General features: G+C 47.6%; 1 protein-coding gene and 1 pseudogene across 1 annotated transcript in view; both read right to left on the bottom strand.

Annotated features, from left to right (window-relative positions):
- The window catches only part of ATP1A4 (ATPase Na+/K+ transporting subunit alpha 4), a 37,097-nt gene that overhangs the window by 1,978 nt on the left and 15,116 nt on the right, over window positions 1-20,003 (bottom strand). The window contains exons 12-21 of the mRNA XM_054711738.1: window positions 16,435-16,624; window positions 16,117-16,289; window positions 11,354-11,490; window positions 10,537-10,687; window positions 10,035-10,203; window positions 7,947-8,101; window positions 7,667-7,790; window positions 6,236-6,381; window positions 1,865-1,995; window positions 1,648-1,749 (exon numbers count right to left, since the gene is read on the bottom strand). Of these exons, the coding sequence (XP_054567713.1) occupies window positions 1,648-1,749; window positions 1,865-1,995; window positions 6,236-6,381; window positions 7,667-7,790; window positions 7,947-8,101; window positions 10,035-10,203; window positions 10,537-10,687; window positions 11,354-11,490; window positions 16,117-16,289; window positions 16,435-16,624 (1,478 nt within the window). The remainder of the gene's footprint in view (window positions 1-1,647; window positions 1,750-1,864; window positions 1,996-6,235; window positions 6,382-7,666; window positions 7,791-7,946; window positions 8,102-10,034; window positions 10,204-10,536; window positions 10,688-11,353; window positions 11,491-16,116; window positions 16,290-16,434; window positions 16,625-20,003) is intronic.
- LOC114227333 (U6 spliceosomal RNA) lies at window positions 18,833-18,928 on the bottom strand (annotated as a pseudogene).

Genomic DNA, 20,003 nt, shown 5'->3' on the forward strand with positions numbered 1-20,003 from the left:
GAAAAAAAGGATAAAGAAATACACAAAATAAATAACCTCAATATGAGGTGATGAGTCTTATGGTCCAGGTACATACAGAGTGTTTGGGAGAACAGGTAATGTTCAGCTGCACTTACTATTACTTACACTGAGTGGCCAGATTATTATGATCTCTGAACGCATAATCTGGCCACTCAGTGTGTATGTATGTGTGTGTGTGTGTGTGTGTGTGTGTGTGTGTGTGTGTGTGTGTGTGTATATATATTTAAAATTTTATTATTTAAAATTTTTTCTCTGTAAAAATTTTAAATAGAATTTTTTCACAAGCATATACTAATGTGAAAAACAAAAACACAGGAATGAACAAACTATATATATATATTTGAGGCCCGGTGCATAAATTTGTGCATGGGTGGGTTCCGGCCAGCCTGGCCAGGGGGAGGGTACATGGGCGGTTGGCTGGCCTGCCTGCTGTTCGAACTCCTGGTCGAGGGGACAATTTGCCTATTAGCCTTTTATTATATAGGATATACACTGAGTGGCCAGATTATTATGCATTCAGAGATAATAATAATCTGGCCACTCAGTGTACACTTTGGCATTAATAGCAACAGTAACAGAGTTACTTTTAACGAAGCACTGACTCTGACCCAAGCCCTGGGCTCGGTGCATTATATGCATTTCTGCCTTTAATTCTCACAACAGTCTGCCTGGTTTGTATTATTGAGACTTTGCAGATGAAGCTGGGGTTTACAATGGCTAAGAAGTTGTCCAAGGTCCCAGGATAATACACTATAGAGTTGAAATTCAAACCTGGGTAACTATGTACAGTGACAGATGGTTACTAGACTTACTCTGGTGACTACTTTTGTAAGGTATATAAATGTTGAATCACGAAGTTGTGCACCTGAAACCAATATATAATATTGTATGCCAACTATAATTATAAAATTAAAAAAAGAAAGAAATTTGGACCTGGGATTGTCAGTATCTAAGAGTAATGACAATCTTTGTTATTAAACATTAATTGAGCACCTACAGTATACAAAGCATTGTGTAAAACACTTCAAGGGACAGAAAGGTGAGCAAAGAATGTAAGTGCAGAGAAAATGAGTTGGAAGAATACACACCAAATCATTAACAGAGTTACTTCTATGCAGGTAGGGAGGTGAGTGGGGGTGGAGTGGAATGGGAATTTTGCTTTCTCTGCAAAATTTTTAAACAGAATTTTTTCACAAGCTTATACTAATGTGAAAAACAAAAACACAGGAATGAACAAACAAGGAACCAAACAATAAGACTTTCAGTATGCCAATTCACATAGAGGCACACTAAAACATACTTGCATACATACGACAGAATCAGCCGTGCATATTGGGTTAATTTTATGATTACTTCAGCCCTGAGCATAGGTATCCTTGGACAACTAACCACACATCATCATCAAAAAAAGTTGTCACTGCCAATTTGCATGTCTGGGGGTTGCCATCACTTGTCACAGTTCCTAATCTCTCTCTAAATAAGAAGTGTTCGTCAGACCACAGACAATTCTTTTTACAACATTGAGTGCACCCCGTTTTCCCAGGCGGCCCCAGCTGGGCCTTCCCTGCTCAGGCACATAGTCCCTGGGCACTGAGATCCCCCCACTTGCGTCCCTCCCTTACTCACTTGAGTGGGTACATTCGCAGGGCCACGTCCATGCCTGGAGTATAGGACAGAAACGCAGCCAGCAACGTCTCCTCCAGGATGCCAAATATTAGGACCTTGTTTCTGGGGGGGAAATGCTTCATCGTATGTTGGAGTCAGGGAGGAAGGGAGGGGAGGGGACACCGGTTCGGCACTGTGTGCAGGTTTGGGGCGCACTGGGTCCCTCGGAGGCGCTCACTTCATGCCCTGCTGGAAGACCGAGAGGCGGCGGGTCTTGCAGATGATGAGGTCGGCCCACTGCACGATCACGATGCTGACGAAGAAGGCCGTCTGGCAGGTGAACTCCACCACCTTCCGCTGCTCATAGGTCTGCGGGGAGGGCGGGCAGCGCCAGAAGGGACTCAGACAACCTCAAAGGCTTCTGCCCTCTGCCGCCTTCCCAGACCCCAAGGCTGAGCCAGGTCCTTAGATTCCCAACAGCACTTCGCTCCCCTCTCTCTCAGCACTTCTCGTGCCATAGGACGAGTTGTTTTCCTTGCCTGACGGAAAGAGTCCTGAGTCATGTCTTATCTGTCTTCGTGTCCCTCTCCCATGCTTAGTTCAGCGACTGGCACAAAGTTTGGCTCAGGACTAAGTTAATCAGGAGGGTGGTGTCGGAGAAGAAGGTGGACTTCAAGAGAACAGCAGAGTCAGAGAAAAGAGGCCAGTAAGGAAGGCTGGGCCAGAGGGCAATCTGAGTGCAGACGGGAGAGGATGTCTGAGGGTGGTACCAGATGGGAGACAGCATTCTTCCATCCCTTCATTCACACTTTCCATGCAAGGAGCTTACAGTCTAGTGGGGAAGAGAGGTGTGTTATGTGAGTACAACAGGTAAGCTGTCAGAGCGATCACACAGGACTGTGGGAACACAGAAGAGGTGCATCTGAACGAGACTGGAAACATCATGTTTATAAAGGACTTGTAGATGGAATAAAGACTTTGAAGCTACATAGGACTGAACAATACTGAGATACTAGAGATGGTGGAATGTGGTCAAAGTTGTACTTGGAGGGAGAGAAAGAGCCTTAATTGATTAAGGTATTACATGTGTCCTTGTCAACAACAACAACAACAACAACAAAAGAGCCTTAAATGATGAGAAAACAAAGGCTGAAAATTAGAGCCAAGTATCGAACTTGGGAAGATCAATCGGCTCCTTGTGTGCATCAGATCTCACCACCGCCCTCCTTCACTGCACAGGTTGAGAACTGCTAGCAGGGTCGCCTAAGACCATTGGAAAACACAGATATTTACATTACGATTCATAACAGTAGCAAAATTACAGTTATGAAGTAGCAACGAAAATAATTTTATGGTTGGGGGTCACCACAACATGAGGAACTGTATTAAAGGGTCGCGGCATTAGGAAGGTTGAGAACCACTGCTCTAGTATCTCAATTCCAACCCCACCTGACCCACTATGTTCTAAATTTGCGTATTATCTTTTTCCTCCTCTGCCCCTAACTAGACTATATGCTCTACAGGACCAGTAACTTGGTCATTTTTTTCACTACCATATCTCCAGGGCCAAAACAGTAACTGGTACATAGAAAATGCTCAATAAATAGTTGCTAAATGAGTGAGTGGTAACCAGTGGGATGACTGGGGAGAGATATTTAGAAGCTAAGGAGCTATCCTTGCTTCTAGTAATATGTGGAGTACTTCCAGGGTGCACAGCTCTGTACTCGATTATCTGAAAGTCACAGCTGTGGAAGAGACATAGACCCAGCCTTTATGGAGCTTATGCCTCAGGACAATTATTTTCAACCCATTTTGCATTTCCTCAGGATATCTTTGATGTGATTTGATGTTATTTCAAATTAATTTTAATTACCTTTAATTTATTATAAATGAGTACATGTCAAGCTGCATCTTGGCAGCAGGGAGATGGTATCAAGATATAAAACTTGCCCAGTCGGTGTGGCTCAGTGGTTGAGCGTCAACCTATGAACCAGGAGGGAGGTCACGGTTCCATTCCTGGTCAGGGCACATGCTCTGATTGTGGGCTCGATCCCCAGTAGGGTGTGTGTGAGAGGCAGCTGATCAATGATTCTCTCTCACCATTGATGTTTCTCTCTCTCTCTTCCTTTCCTTTTCTCTCCAAAATCAATAAAAATATATTTTAAAAAAACATGTAAAACTAACAAGGGCTTGAGCTGAGGATTGAGGTGATATGAACAATGGGGACTCAGGGCATCATTGGACTCTGGAGCAGTGTTGGCAGCTGGAAACACAGATATCTGATGACCTCATGAGGCTCAGTGTGAGTGAGGGGAATCTTTTCAACACCTCAGATTTTTAAAAATATATATTTTTATTGATTTCAGAGAGGAAGGGAGAGGGAGATAGAAATATCAATGATGAGAGAGAATCATTGATTGGCTGCCTCCTGCATGCCCCACAGTGGGATCAAGCCCGAAACCAGGGCATGTGCCCTTGACCAGAATCAAACCTGGGACCCTTCAGTCCACAGGCTGACACTCTAACCATCTAGGGCAGTGGTCCGCAAACTCATTAGTCAACAGAGCCAAATATCAACAGTACAATGATTAAAATTTCTTTTGAGAGCCAAATTTTTTAAACTTAAACTTCTTCTAACGCCACTTCTTCAAAATAGACTCGCCCAGGCCATGGTATTTTGTGGAAGAGCCACACTCAAGGGGCCAAAGAGCCGCATGTGGCTCGCGAGCCACGATTTGCCGACCATGGATCTAGGGCAACACCCCAGATTTTGACATACTTTTGAGAAACTTGCAGTTCACTTGGTTGGAGGAACTATGGTGAAGTAGGAAAGTATCAGGCAGGAATCAATCTGGAATTCTAGTCCAACTCTTCTAGGATTCATAGTAGGACTTTGAGAAAGTCACTAAGTCTTTCCAAACTCAGTGTCCTCATTTATAGTATGATGATAGTAACCTCTGTGTTCTCTATGGTACTAAGGTTCTAGCAATAACTGGTGTCACATCTCCCACTGTCTTAGAACTTAGGACAGAAGTATCCTATATAATAAAGAGGGAATATTCAAATTGACCCTCACACCCTCGCACAAGATGGCTGCCACCATGTGGTCAAAGATGGCCACTACAAGATGGCTGGCAGAGGAGGGTAGTTGTGGGTGACCAGGCCTGCAGGGGAGGGCAGTTGGGGAGGACCAGGCCTGCAGGGGAGGGCAGTTGTGGGGGGAGACCAGGCCTGCAGGGGAGGGCAGTTAGGGGTGACCGGGCTGGCAGGGGAGGGCAGTTGGGGGTTACTGGGCTAGCAGGGAAGGGCAATTGGGGGCAGGGCTTTCAGGCCAGCAGGGGAGCAGTTGGGCATCGATCAGGTTGGCAGGGGAGTGGTTAGGGGGTGATCAGGCTGGCAGGTTAGTGGTTGGGAGCCAGCAGTCCCGGATTGTGAGAGGGATGTCCAACTGCCAGTTTAGGCCCGATCACTGTGGGATCGGGTCTAAACCGGCAGTCGGACATCCCCTGAGGGTTCCCAGATTGGAGAGGATGCAAGCTGGGCTGAGGGACACCCCTCTCCCCCACCAGTGCATGAATTTCATGCACCAGGCCTCTAGTTCACAGATTAAAAAAAATCATGCTTACTAAAATTCTTAAACATATAGTGTTGGTTTAGAGGGCTTCAGTTTGGGTCTCATTCATCTTGAGTGTTAGGAAAGACTACTACAGAGAGGAATCCTCTAAGTTTAAAAAGTTTAGAATGAGTCCTGGCCAGAGAACTCAGTTGCTTAGAGTGTCATACTGATCTGCCAAGGTTGCGGGTTTGACTCCCAGTCAGGGTACATGCAAGAATAAACCAATGAATGCATAAATAAGTGGAACAACACATTGACGTCTCTCTCTCTCTCTTTTTCCCTTCCTCTCTCTAAAATTAAAAAAGTTTAGAATTACAAAGAAGGGATATACAAAGAAAATAGGTTTTTGGATTTGAAATTATATTATTTGAGCTCCCATTGAGGGAGAGAACATAACAGGAGACAGGACCCAGCACTCATTTCTGGGTAATGATGGTTAGAAGATAGAAAAACAGAAATCAGACCTCAAAAGTTGACAAGACAAAGACGACATCCAGGAAGCCAAAAGATACAGGAAGGTAAGGACAGAAAACAGACAGTAGGACAGAACACAAATGAAGTCATGTAAACAAAGAGAAGAATATTTGCTGACATGCTTAGAGAATAAGGTTGAAAGTTACAATACTCCTATAGGACTAGAGATAAGGCATCAACTCTATCTGCTTCCTCCATTTTCCCACTCTTCAAAAATTTGATAAACCCACTCTTCCCTGTCACTTATCTTTTTAAAAAAGAGTTTTGATTTTTAGAGAGAGAGGAAGGGAGATGGAGAGAAAGAAAGAGAAAGAGAGAGACATTGATGTGAGAGCGGAACATCAAAACTTCAATCAGCTGCCTCCTGTATGCACGGGCATGTGCCCTGACTGGGAATTGAACTGGCAATCTTTTGGTGCATGGGAGAATGCTCAACCAACTGAGCCACACCAGCCAGAAGGGCCGGTCACTTCTTCACTCTTACTCGTCACTATCTACCACCCTACCCCTCTTACTCACCCACTGCTGTCCATAGCTGTCCTCCAGATCATTGACGTATCGATTTTCCCAGTTGATGCGGATGCCCAGCAGATCAATAGGCTTAAAACCATTTTCGGCCAGAATCACAAAGTACGTAAAGAATCCAGCCAGAGCCTGAATCATCCCTGTGAGTGGTAGAATCACAGAACAGGGGAACCTGGCTCAGAGAAAGACTTCAAAAGGCAGCCCTTGGAAGGGGTGGTGGCTGGGACTTGCTTCTAGCTGGGTTGGTGTGTGTTGAGCTGTAATGCTGAAGATGCTTCCAGCAATGATCTGATCCCATCATTTCTGCTGGACTGGCCTCCAAGGCCTGATGTGTATTTCTAAGCTCTAACCCAGCATCATCTTTCAATCATGTAATCTTAAAATCTGAAAGGACCTTTGAGGAAATGTCTCCCCTCTCCCCAGTGAGTAAGTGCTGGAGTCCTCCCTCTCCATTTCCTCTGACATTAGAACACTCGCAAAGTCCTCGCCTCTCCTCTCCTCTCTCCCATCAGGCCCTTGCCTCTCCCTTACTCAAAACCTCTATTCCCCATGCCTGGACCACCGCAATAGCCTACTAACTACAGAGCTGTGCACTGTGCAAATGCCCGTGGACATTGGTCTTCACAAGTCTGAACTATTATTTACGTGTCTTAAGTGGAAAACAAAAGCACAAAAACGATTCAGTGATTGTCCAGGGTCATGCAGGAAGTGGTAAAATGGGGATTCAAACATAGGTCTGGCTCCTCCATCTCTACTTTTTCTACGTGTTTCCTCCTTTAGATGTTGGGATGGACCCCTTCCAAGGTCTGCCTTTTGAAGTCTTTCTCTGAGCCAGGTTCCCCTGTCCTCAATCTCTTCCCTGTCCACCCCTCATTCTACTCCTGAAACACCCTACTGCACCTGGCAACTCAAGAACAAAGACATCTAATGGTTTTCAAATGTACTTCAAACCTGGACCAATGGCCTATAGCCTTGTTTTCCACTACTCCTTTACCAGGAATAAACTGGTTTATTCACCCTTCAACAACCAGACCATGTGAATTTCTCCTCTCTTCTCCTCCCGACCCCACACTTAACCACACTTAATCTAAGCCCTATCTTTCAGCGTCAAGTTTAAGTCCTGTTTCCTTCATAAAATGTTCTGACAATCCTCACGACTGGTGAGCCTGCTTGCTTTTGTACTCCTGTCTATACTCATTTTTTTTTTTTTTTTGGCATTTGGAAAGATGCTATCATCTTATATATATTTGTTCCTTCCTGACTGGGCTTTAAGTCAAGGGCAGACCACAGATCAATGGTCCCTTGCATTCCCAGGGCCTAACACAGTTTGTTGTTAAGAACAAACTGACTTCCCAACTGAGATGGCTCCAATGACTAGACAGGTGCAACCATTCCCCACTCCCTTCCCCCTCGTTCTGGCCGCACCAATTTGTCCATAGGCCATGCTGATGAGACGGTTGTTCACCAGTTTGTCAGTCTTTGGATTCCGTGGAACCCTCTTCATGATGTCACTTTCAGCTGTCTCATAAGCCAAAGAGATAGCAGGGACCTGGAGAATGGAGGGTGGGAGTAACAGGGGGACACAAAATTCAGAAGGAAACACAGAAGTAATTCCAGCTCGGTCCCTGTCCCTGGACACAGATTCCTCCTACTACTCAGTCCATCTCACAGGAATTCTGCAGCCGGGTCCCGGTTTGGTCCTTACCATGTCTGTGCCCAGGTCGATGCAGAGGATGGTTATGGTGCCTAGAGGCAGGGGGATGCTGAGGATGATGAAGAACAGGAAGGGGGAGATCTCAGGGATGTTACTGGTCAGGGTGTATGCAATGGATTTCTTCAGGTTGTCAAAGATCAGGCGGCCTGGGGAGAATGGTCAACCTTCCATGAGAAGAATAGAGAAGACACACCTCCCACAGACCAGCTCATGGACAGAGAGACCACCATAAAGCAGTGTCATGATCCATGAAAGTGTCTGGAGGTCCTAGGCCTCGGTGGTCCGAATTTTGTTTCTAAATTGTGTGTCTATGAATTAGAGCCAGGGTTTATTAACATGCCATATCTATGCACTCTTGGTTCTTGGATTCAACATGGCTTATTAAGCAGGGTTGGGCCTGGTTAATACTTAGAGGCGCTTGTGAACCCCAATATAAAAGTGGTTAGAAGATTAAGGCTGAAGTTGAAAGAGCCTGGGCTTGGGTTCTGATCTCACTTTCTGCCATAACTGGCTTGTGACTTTGGTTACCCCTCACCTTCTGCCTTGTAAGACGGCTTGATTTCTTCCCTCATGACCCTTTCAAAAACTGTAATCTCTCCCTGGACTCCTGCTTAATTTTTTTTTCATTGCACTTAGCGTCCTTTACTATACTATACAATTTATTGTCTGTCTTGTTCCGCTAGAAATGAAATGACCTGAGAACAGGAATGTGTGTCTTTTTATTCCTCACTGTTGCATCCCCAGCATCTAGAATAGTACCTGGTACAACTATGGTTGGTGCTCAGAAAAATGTATTGAACTGAATATAAAATACTGAACAACGTCCGGATCATCTGAGGTCTCAATAAAATGACAGCTATCCCTATTCTGTGGATTGTCCTATTATGTAAGTTTTAGTAAGATAGCTCCCAGCAGAAAGCAGGAAGCCTGGGAGGCAGAGTTCTGGAGTTCTCGTTTACCAATGGGTATTGTCTTCAGAATTCTCTGGGAAAGAGGTAATAATTTTGGCGCATGCAATCAATTTATAGATCAGGCTCCAACTGATCTTAATATGTCAACATCATTCATGGAATAGGTCCCTATGGGGCCCTCCTGACATTATGGAGCATGAAGTAGTCCAGGGAGATGGCTGTCTTGGAATTTATTGTGAACCTGCTTGAATCTCCATGAGAGAAGAAAGGAGATACTATAGCCCGGCTGGCGTGGCTCAGTGGTTGAGCTGTCAACCTATGAACCAGGAGATCATGGTTCACTTCCTGGTCAGGGCACATGCCTGGGTTTTGGGCTCGATCCCCAGTGTAGGGTGTGCAGGAGGCAGCCAATCAATGATTCTCTCTCATCATTGATATGTCTCTCTCTCTCTCCCTCTCCTTTCCTCTCTGAAATCAATTTTATAACCGGGTTGGCTCAGTGGATAGAGCATCAGCCTGCAGACTGAAAGGTCCCAGGTTCGATTCCAATCAAGGGCATGTACCTTGGTTGTGGGCACATCCCCAGTAGGAGGTGTGCAGGAGACAGCTGATCTATGTTTCTCTCTCGTCGATATTTCTAACTCTCTATCCCTCTCCCTTCCTCTCTGTAAAAACTCAATAAAATACATTTTAAAAAATAAAAATTATATATATATATATATATATATATATATATATATATGAAGGAAAGAAGATACTATAGTACAGTCCTAGTCTTCCTAAATAATCTGGCCTTTCCTCCAATCTAATAAAAAAGGGCTCCTGATTGTAATGGTCTAAGTACCAACTGAATCTAGTTTGCAAAATTTTGTCTTACAGTGATTTTCCCCAGTCTTTTTTTTTTTTTTTTACAATATACAAATGAAATCGACTACCAGATTGTAGATACAAAATAATTATCCATTTACATGCCATAAGCATTACTATTTCAAGGAAAATGATTTCAAATATAATAGATTCCCCCCGGTCTTTACAGATGCTCATTCCCATCGCCCATCATTCCCCAAGTTGGATGATGGGCGATGGGAATGAGCACTTGCACACCAACTCCCACAAGAGTCTGAGGGTCAAGCCCCTCTGAGGTCAAGTCCCAACTCCGCTTCCTCACCCTCCTCCACGCCCGTGACGATGGAGGCAAAGTTGTCGTCCAGCAGGATCATGTCAGCTGCCTGCTTAGAGACGTCGGAGCCCGCGATGCCCATGGCTATGCCGATGTCCGCCTTCTTCAGCGCCGGGGAGTCATTCACCCCGTCGCCCGTCACCGCCACGATGGCTCCCTGGGAGAAGCACAGAGGGAGCGAAACAATTACTGTCAGATTCAAGACCAGCTCCCCAAATCAGGTTGATTTCATCATCCCTTGTTTCTTGATATCATCATGCTTGATGTAGGCCTCTTAGCCCTTCCTTCTCCTGGTCCTCCTAATATATTAAAACTCTCAGGGGGGTGGGAATAAAACCTCTCAGGGTGCCCACAAACTGCTGCCCATCTCTGAGGTTCAAGATGGGATACTCTGGAGTCTCCTCTGGCCCAGCGCGCATTCCCCTGCTTGGTGGAGGCCTGGGCTCTGCCACGTGATTTCTGCAGATTCCCCGCTCCGCTGCCTCCTTACCAGCCTCTGACATCCCTCTACAATGATGAGCTTCTGCTGAGGGGAGGTCCGAGCAAACACAATCTCCGAGTGGTTTTGGAGGATGTTGTCAAGCTGTTCTGAGTTCAGATCTTTTAGTTTTGAGCCATGCACCACAATGGCTTTAGCATCCCTGAGCAAAAAGAATTTTATTTTATTTTTAAATTATGTTTTGTTTTTAATCCTCACTGGAGGATATGGGTTTGTTTGTGTGATTATTTATTTATTACTGATTTTAGAGAGAGGGAAGGAGAGAGAGAGAGAGAGAGAGAGAGAGAGAGAGAGAGAGAGACATCTATGTCTGAGAGAAACATGGATTGGTTCCCGTACTTGCCCCCACTGGGAATCGAACCCACAACCGTTCAGTGCTTGGGATGATGCTCCAACCAACTGAGGCACACCGGCCAGGGTGCAAAAAGAATTTTCAAAGGTCAGTTCAGAGTGTTGAGAATTCATCAGTTGCCCCTTAACCAACTTTTACTATAACCTCCTTGTTTTTCCTTTCAGCCCAGTCTCCTCACTTGTCCCCAGCCATTCACTGTTCCCAGATGGACACGTGCCATCCCCGCCCCCATTTCCCAACCATTCCTCCCCTTTCTCTGTCTCCATCTTTGTTCCACGTCTTCTGAAACCCACGTGGTCATTGTCCTGTTACATTTTACTTTGCACTATGTAAACCCTGCACATCCGACCTGCTGCAGGATTCTTCAGGAACTTCAGTAAGTGGGATGGGGGTGGGGGGAGGGCAGGCTGATGATAGAGGAAAACATGGCAGATCTGAGTTCTTGAGGGATCTCACCTGCTATTGACCTCGGAGACAGGGATCTTGAGCCGGGCAGCAATGTCCTCTTCTGTCTCGTTACCTTCTGAGATGATGCCCACACCCTTGGCAATGGCCTTGGCTGTGATGGGATGATCCCCTGTCACCATAATCACCTGTGTTGGGAAGGGAGCGCAGAGGAGGAGAATCATCTTCAGGGAGGTCCTGGGTCCCGCCCCTTTCTCTCTGAGAGCTCACAGACCGCTGCTTTCAGGAGCTCATTCCCAAGAACTCTTGCTTCAGCCCTTGTGGGTGGGCCAGGATCATCAGGTCACAAAATGTAAGACAGTTTGGGTACTAGGTTTTCCAGGAATAAGTCAGAGATTTGGGTATATTGCTATATTCAGAATTTCACTTAATTGCTTCAGAAGCTATTCTGCTTCTTTAAGCTCAAAGACAGAAACGCCTACACATAGATCAAATGGTAATAAAGGAACCTCTGGAATAATCCATCTGCCGAGCGAAATTCCATCAAGGCCCAGGTGCACTCTGAGCCTCACTCCTTCCTCTCTTTTCCCCACTGCCTCCCTGTGCCCCCAAATTTCAGCCCTTTTTGCATAGCTGTTACCAGCCCAAGCCCCGTTCCTTCCCAAAGGTCAGGTGTCCATGCTCCATGCTTTGCTAGCATTCTCTGTTTACCGGGGGACCATTGCTTATAGCCTGCCCCCCCCCCCCCCCGCCCCGTCCCCCAGGCTGGTGAGAGCTCTGTGAGGTGGGGGAGGGGGGCATAGCTATGCCGCCTTGTGAATTTCCTGCCTTAGCATACTGCCTAACACATAATAACCCAGCAACAAACAATGACCAAATCAAGGGATGAAGGAAGGGCTGCTTCCTGGCATCAATGCCCATAGTTCCCAAGGACCCGTTTTTTCAGGCTCCGAGGGAGGAAGAGGGACCCTCTCTGACTGTGACTGATCTATCCAACTGCTTCCCGAACAAAGGTCCTGGAAAAGCCCGTCTGTCTACTTCCAGAGCACGGAGAGCAGCCTTCCAGGTTTCCTCTGAGCCCTCATCGTCCCACTGGCACCCCAGGCTGGCTGAAGAAGGGAGTGTGGCTACGCTGGGGTGCCGGAGCCGGAGGAAGGTCACGCTATGAGCTGTTACCCACACCGCTGGTTTCAGCACCCCGGCTCCGTTGTGGGAACTGGGTCCTCACCAGGCTTGGCCGGTGGGGGAGGGATAAGGTGAGGGTCTGGGAGGGAACTGCACAGAAGATTAGAAGATTCCAGATGTGGTTCAGACTGAGCCCTCAGTGATGCCTTTTGGCCTCACAGTGCCCTGCGCTTCCCAGTGGCTCATCAACAGTGACCTGAGACCTGTAGGCCAGGCGTGGTATCGTCCGGGTACGTCCCTCGCCCCTAGCCCAGATTGACCATTCAAATGGACGGCTCTGTGGCAGCTCCTGGCAGTACCACCTCCCTGCCAGGCACCCTCAGAGGGAGTTCCTGGGGATGCAGTTTCACAGCGAGTGGAGATGCGCTCAGACAATGGAAGCGCAGTTCTGCAGAGAATGGCTCCCTGTGAGGTAAAGGGCATCTGGCAGTCTCTGGAATTTGTCAAGTATTAAAAGAATTTCATGTCTAACTTCTTCCGGCTGACTGTACCTCTGATGTCCCCACGCAGCCCTGCAAGCTGCCCTCTTGTTCCTTTGTACCCTGCCCCCCCCCCCCCCCCCCCCGCTTGCATGCATCTGAGAGGCGCGCTCCAGGGTTGGCAGCGTTGCTGTGGGCTCTACTGCAGTTCATAGAGGAGGCCGGGCTCACCACATGGGTAGAGTCGCTCCATGCTCCTGAGAGCCTCAGGTAGTGGCAAATAGATTATATATATATATAATAAAAGAGAAACATGCAAATTACCATCACTCTGCTATGCTACCAGCCAATCAGAGTGAGTATGCAAATTAACCTGAAAACATGGCGGTAGCCCCGCCCCCTGCTGCTCCGGGCCTGTGGGGGTCAGAGGCTGGCTGCAGCCTAGGAGATGAAGAAGCCGCCTGCCCCCTGATCCGAGGCTGCAGACAGCAGCAGAAGCCTCACGTCCGCCTGCCCCACCTCCTGGGGGAGACAGAGAAACTGGGCCTCAGCGCCTGAGGCTGGCTGCAGCCCGGGAGATGAAGAAGCCGCCTGCCCTGTGATCCCAGGCCGCAGCCAGCCCGAGAAATCGCCCACACTGCATCCCAGGGAAGACAGAGAAGTCGCCCACCCCGCAGTCTCGGGTGCCAGCATTGTGGCTGCAGCCCAGGTGAAGCCACCTGCCCACCATCCCCTGGGGCTGCAGCCAGCCTGGGCACCTATAGCTGACCAGAGGGAGGGAAGCCCGGATCCCGGGTGCCTGTGGTCAGCTGGAGGAGGGAATCCTGGGTCCTGGATGTGGGGCTGAGGCAGAGGTGGTTAGGGGCAATCAAGCCAGCAGGGGAGCAGTTAGGGACAATCAGGCTGGCAGGCAGAAGAAGTTAGGGGCAATCAGGCAGGCAGGTGAGCTGTTAGGAGCCAGCAGTTCTGGATTGTGAGAGGGATGTCCAACTGTCGGTTATCCCCTGAGGGGTTCCAGATTGGAGAGGGTGCAGGCCGGGCTGAGGGACAACCCTCCCCCACCCCCCTGTGCACGAATTTCGTGCACCAGGTCACTAGTATATATATATATGTGTGTGTGTGTGTGTGTGTGTGTGTGTGTGTGTGTGTGTGTATTATAAATCACAGTTATTCCAAAGACTCGGGCACATGGCTCTACCTGGGAAATACCAGTTCCATAGTCACTTCCTGTAAAAGCGTTGCTGCCCTGCAGATGCTACCCGACCTCTCCCAGCAGCCCAGTGCTGTCCATCACTTCTGCATTGACCCCATTACAGAGTGGACCCTGAAAGGCTCTTCCCTGTGAGACAACCCCCCATGTTCCCACTATGTGCGGTCACGGCAAGCCTTTCCCTTCCCTGTAAGGAAAGGGAGGATTCAAAGTTCCCCACCAAGGCTGCCAAATTCCTGTCGGCGTCGGGTCCAGAAGAAGCAAGAAATGACAACAAGACCTGTGAGCCCGTGTGCAGAGCAAGCCGCGGCCCAGAAAGCACAGGCCTCTGCCCGCTCTAGGCCAGCCTGGGACGTCTCCTCAGCCTTTCCCGGCTCATTCTGCCTCGGGCTGTGAGGCCATCCTGGCTAAAACCACCCCTTTGTCTCCTGTTTGGGCCTCCCCACCCGTGGGCACAATGGTTACTTCTTGCTGCAGAGATCCACGAATTCCCCGATGAGATCACTTTTAGGCACATCCAGAGTGTTATTCCTCACCTAGCAGCCCATGTCAACGCTCCGAAATGCAAATGAGGCCCTTCTCCACGTGGCTCCCACAATACGCTATGGCAGCACAGAACCATTGGGGAATATCAGGACAACCCGGTTAGCCTGTGTAGATGTGCTATAATGATGCTGTCTCTGCAAAGAACTCGATCACCCCCAAACACCTGGTAGTAATTAGGGAATTCACTCAACATAATTTTCTTCATCCATTCCTTGGCTCTCACTCCTCTATGGCCAATCATTGAACTTAGCATGGCCCAGGCTGCCTCCAAACTGGCAACAGTCAAAGGTCTAAGATAAGCCAGCTCTAACAGATAGCAGCTAGCTCTCCTTAAATACCTTTATTGTGCCCCCGCCCCCTCCCCCCATAACCTGCCCTCTTCCAAGTCTGGGATCCACATATCAGGTAGGAACAGAGAAGGTGTCAATGTCACGCGCACATGAGTTGGAGAAGCACTGACCCAGGACACTGGTTCTCAAACCTCTCGGCACATTGGACTCTCTGGGCAAGTTTATAAAAATGCAGATGCCTGGGTCTCACCCTGAGAGTTTCTAACATAATGGGTCTGGGATGTGACCTGGGCATCATATTTTTAAAGTTCTCTTGATGATTCTAATGTTCCATGAAAGACAGGAGTCTAACAATAGAGGACATTTAGTTCAGCCACTGTGGAGAACAGTATGGAGTGTCCTCAAAAAACTAAAAATGGAACTCCCATTTGACCCAGTAATCCCACTTCTAGGAATATATCCCAAGAAGCTAGAAACACCAATCAGAAAGGATATATGAACCCCCATGTTCATAGTGGCACAATTCACCATAGCTAAGATTTGGAAACAGCCTAAGTGCCCATCAGCAAATGAGTGGATTAAAAAACTGTGGTACATCTACACAATGGGATACTACGCTGCTGTAAAAAAGAAGGAATTCTTACCATTTGCAACAGCATGGATGGAACTGGAGAGCATTATGCTAAGTGAAATAAGCCAGTCAGAGAAAGATAAATATCACATGATCTCACTCATTTGTGGAATATAATGAACAACATAAACTGATGAACAAAAACAGATCCAGAGACAGAGAAGCATCCATCAGACCGTCAAACCTCAGAGGGAAGGTAGGGGAGGGTGGGGGTAAGGGGGAGAGATCAACCAAAGGACTTGTATGCATATATATAAGCATAACCAAATGGACACAGACGACAGGGGGGTGAGGGCATGAGTAGGGGGTAGGGGGTCATGGGGGGATGAGAACATATATGTAATACCTTAATCAATAAAGAAATTAAAAAAAATAGAGGACATTTACTCTTAGTCTCTTAAGACGAAAAAATTCTAAGTGGAAGGAGACAGAAGTCAATTAAAGCAGTGTTATTAAGAACCAGCTCTATGCAGGGCTTTCTCCGGCTGCCCCGATCTGGGACAGGTGCGGCTTCCGGGGTGCTCAAGCTTTACCTTAATCCCTGCGCTGCGACACTTGCTCACTGCGTCGGGCACGGCCGCGCGGGGAGGGTCGATCATGGCGATGAGCCCCACGAAGCAGAGGTTAGCCATGGGGAAGTTGATTTCATCCGTATTGAACTTGAATCCCTTGGAGAAAGTGTTAGGCAGGTTCAGGTAGCAGAACCCTGGAGAGAGACGGAAGGCACCAATAGTCGTTAGCGGGGTATGTCCCCATCCCGCCCACCCCACCATCCTCGATTTTTTTCACCCCGCGAAACAGAATCAGTTCGATGCCATTCTTGCAAGGGTTTTCTCCCACAGCCCCCTCACCTAGCACGCGCTCCCCCAGACCTCCCAGCTCCAAGTAGGCACTTTGGAAGGCTTCTCTCATGTCACCGTCCAGGGGGTACTCCTGCCCGTACAGGAGGTAACTGGAGCAAAACTCCAAGATCCTCTCAGGCGCCCCCTTCATCAGCAGCACGTGGGCCTGGGAACTGTCCTCCCGAAGGTGGATGGACATCTAGGGAGAGGAGAGGAAGCACGGGTGGAACAGGAGAGCAGGGGTGGGGCAAGGGAAAGGTTTTTGAGGGTGAAACAGGCAACCAATTTTATGCCCTCCATTTCCTTTGTGCCAGAACAACACAGCCCTTTTTCCTCCACACAGGGCCGGGCCAGCCCACCCGCCCCCTGTCCGGGAACCTCCAGCTGGTATTGTTTGCACACGAATCTCTGTCTTCTCAGCCCCACGGGAGGCTGAGGGCAGAAGCTGGTGCCTCACTTTCTTCTTCTTCTTTTTTTTTAAAATTTTTTTTATTGATTTTTTACAGAGAGGAAGGGAGAGGGATAGAGAGTTAGAAACATCGATCAGCTGCCTCCTGCCCACTCCCTACCGGGGATGTGCCCGCAACCAAGGTACATGCCCTTGACCGGAATCGAACCTGGGACCCTTCAGTCCGCAGGCCGTCGCTCTATCCACCGAGCCAAACCGGTTTCGGCTGCTGCCTCACTTTCCCTGCTTCCGCTCTGCCTGGAGGGCTGGAGAGAAGTGTGGGCTGGCAAGCACCAGAGAGCGGGTGCGAGAGAAAGCTCAGAGCCCAACGACCTGTGTCCTGAGCCGGCTGGGCTGCCTCCTGGCCGCAGGTCAACCCATTTGACTTCTCAAAACCTTAGTGTTTTCTGATGAAATGCAGAAGGACTGGCAGTGCCTACTTCATTGAGGTTGTATGATAGTTCATATTTGCAAAAAAAAAAAAACAAAAAACCCTTTAAAAACTGTGAAACACAATTCAAAAATAGGTCACTCATGCTAGTCCCCTCTCCACACCCTCCTAAAATCACGAGAAAGTCCCCTGAGAGGGGCTGGATGGTGTGGGTGGGCCGTGGGGGGTGTCGAATGTGAGGGTCAGGGTCAGGGTGGCAAGTGGGGGGGGAGAGAAGGGCATATCCATGAAGGAAACCTGAGGAACACCACACAGGAGGAGAGAGAAATTAGGTCAGCTTTGGTTTTGCGTTTTCCCTCCACCTCTGACCCGTGAAAAGGAACTCTCTGTGGGGCTCCTCTGAGGATCCACAGGAAATTCCTGCTACACGGCCTGTTGGTAGGGGAATTAGCACGTGGACAGGACATGAGCGGGTGCAGAGGCCAGACGCACTGCCCAAGGGGTACGCAAGGGGAAGCCTGTGTGTGCAACCTGCTCAAAGTCGGTCCGTTGCAACTTTCAAAAAAAAACAGAACGGTTCGGTGATACTGAGAAGACGCTTGAGCAGTTGAGAGGAAACACCTTGACTTACTTAAGCAGAAGCGGCGAAGGTTTAAAAAGCTCAACTTTCTGCGTGCTGAATACATCTGCGTAGACTATTTATTGGAGATTATTGGGGATGACAGCAAGGCCTACGTTAGCGGTTAACTTGGTCACAGAAAAATCACATCTTGATAGAAATTGCAGATGAAAATATGGGGAAAATAATCTGGAAATATGAGAACAGAGAACCTTTTTTCCTTCATTTCCATCTCAGGGAGGGAAAGGGACCGCAGGCTAAGAAATACCTTGCAAACTGGAGCCTCTAACCACCCTAAAAGCAAGCTCGTGAAGGCAGCGGTGTGCAGGGAGTGAACGTAGCCAGAGGGCTTTCCCGGGGCCTCCGGGGAGCAGGCCCCTGCAGAGCCGGCCAGAGCGGGTGCCGGCGGCCGGCTGAGCACACGGCCCACCACAGAGGAGGATCTTGCTGTTTGATACTCAGTAGCTCAGACACAGCAGCACGAATGTAGTCGTTTTGGGAAGCGCTGCTATTTTGTTGGACATTCCAACCAATGTGGCTGTGTTTTGCTTTTATTCTGAATCATATAGAGGGAGAGGCACCTAATTCTTTCCGGTCAAAGGCTTTAATCAGGCCTGTCTAGCACAAAATTCCTGTCTGGTTAGTGAGGCCACTAAATGTCAGGAAAAAAAGTGGGAATAAGTTTGCAGTTTGAGCCTAAAAGACCTATCTTATTACACCGACTGAAAGCCAGTTGAGACAAAAAAAAACGATGGCTCTAGTTCTTTAACTCTTACTTGTTCAGTGTTCAATGTGAAAACATCGGTAATTGGGCTTTTAGAAATCTATCTAGCTTTTGTTATTTTATTATTTTCGGTTATGAATATTTTTATGAATATTTTTTTGTGATGAAAACCTTTAGGATCTACCCTCTTAAGCAACTTTCAAATATAAAAATATGGGACGATGAACAAATCTGCAGCCAATCAGGTGCATGTTATCGGGGGGCATGCTAATCTTCTCTGTATTGTTCCAATTTTAGTATATGTTCTGTGGGCGCCAGCACTATTCCATGTGTTTTGTGTGTTTTTTTTAGAAAATATTTTCTTATGATTTAAAAATGTTTATACATGAATTTCTGCTCTTAGTTTGATCATTTTAAAAATATTATTGGTATTAGTTTCAAGTATACAGCATAGTGGTTAGACAATCCTATACTCTTTTTTAAAAAACTATGTTTTTATTGATTTCAGAGAGGAGGGGAGAGGGAGAGAGAGGTAGAAATATCAATGATGAGAATCACTGACCGGCTGCCTCCTGCACGCCTCACACTGGGGATCGAGCCCACAACCTGGGCACGTGCCCTGACTGGGAATCGAACTTTGATCGCCTGGTTCATAGGTTGATGCTCAGCCACTGAACCACGCCGGCGGGCAATCCTATAACACAGTGTTCTCCCCAATAAGTCTAGTACCTACCTGGCACCATTCACAGTTATTAAAATATTATTGATTATATTCCCTATGCTTTGAGTACTTTGTAACTATCAATGTACTTCTTAACCCTTCACCTTTTTCACTCAGCCCCCTAAATCCCCTCCCCTTGGGTAACCATCAGTCTGTTTCAATTTTGTTTATTTTATTCGTTAGATTCCAAATGTAAGTGAAATCATGTGGTATTTGTTTTTCTCTGACGGACTTATTTCACTTAGCATAATACCCTCTAGGTCCATCCATGCTGTCACAAGTGGTAAGACTTCCATATATATACATGTACCACCACATTTTTTTAAACCCCAATGTTTTTATCCAGTCGTCCATTAATGGGCACTTGGGTTGCTTTCACATCTTGGCTATTGACGATTACGTGCATTTTAAGACACAAACACAGCACTGACTTTGGGAGTCTCCTTTCTGCTCTTACCGCACCTCAATGTCTGCCTTTACAGTCGTGCATGAACTTCGAGAGCCCCCCTCTCCTGAGCAAATCACAGTTGTCCCACAGAACTCCAACCTTAGCTGGTAGAGTTCCCGTCGCGGCAAAGCCACCACTCCCAGCCTTCCACCCTTCAAGGTGTGCCAGGATTCCAACGTGGGAAAGAAATACTGGTTTCCCTTTCCTCCCAGGGAGTTTGTTGCTAA

This window comes from Eptesicus fuscus, chromosome 22 (assembly GCF_027574615.1).
Source record: "Eptesicus fuscus isolate TK198812 chromosome 22, DD_ASM_mEF_20220401, whole genome shotgun sequence".
Taxonomy (NCBI): Eukaryota; Metazoa; Chordata; class Mammalia; order Chiroptera; family Vespertilionidae; genus Eptesicus; species Eptesicus fuscus.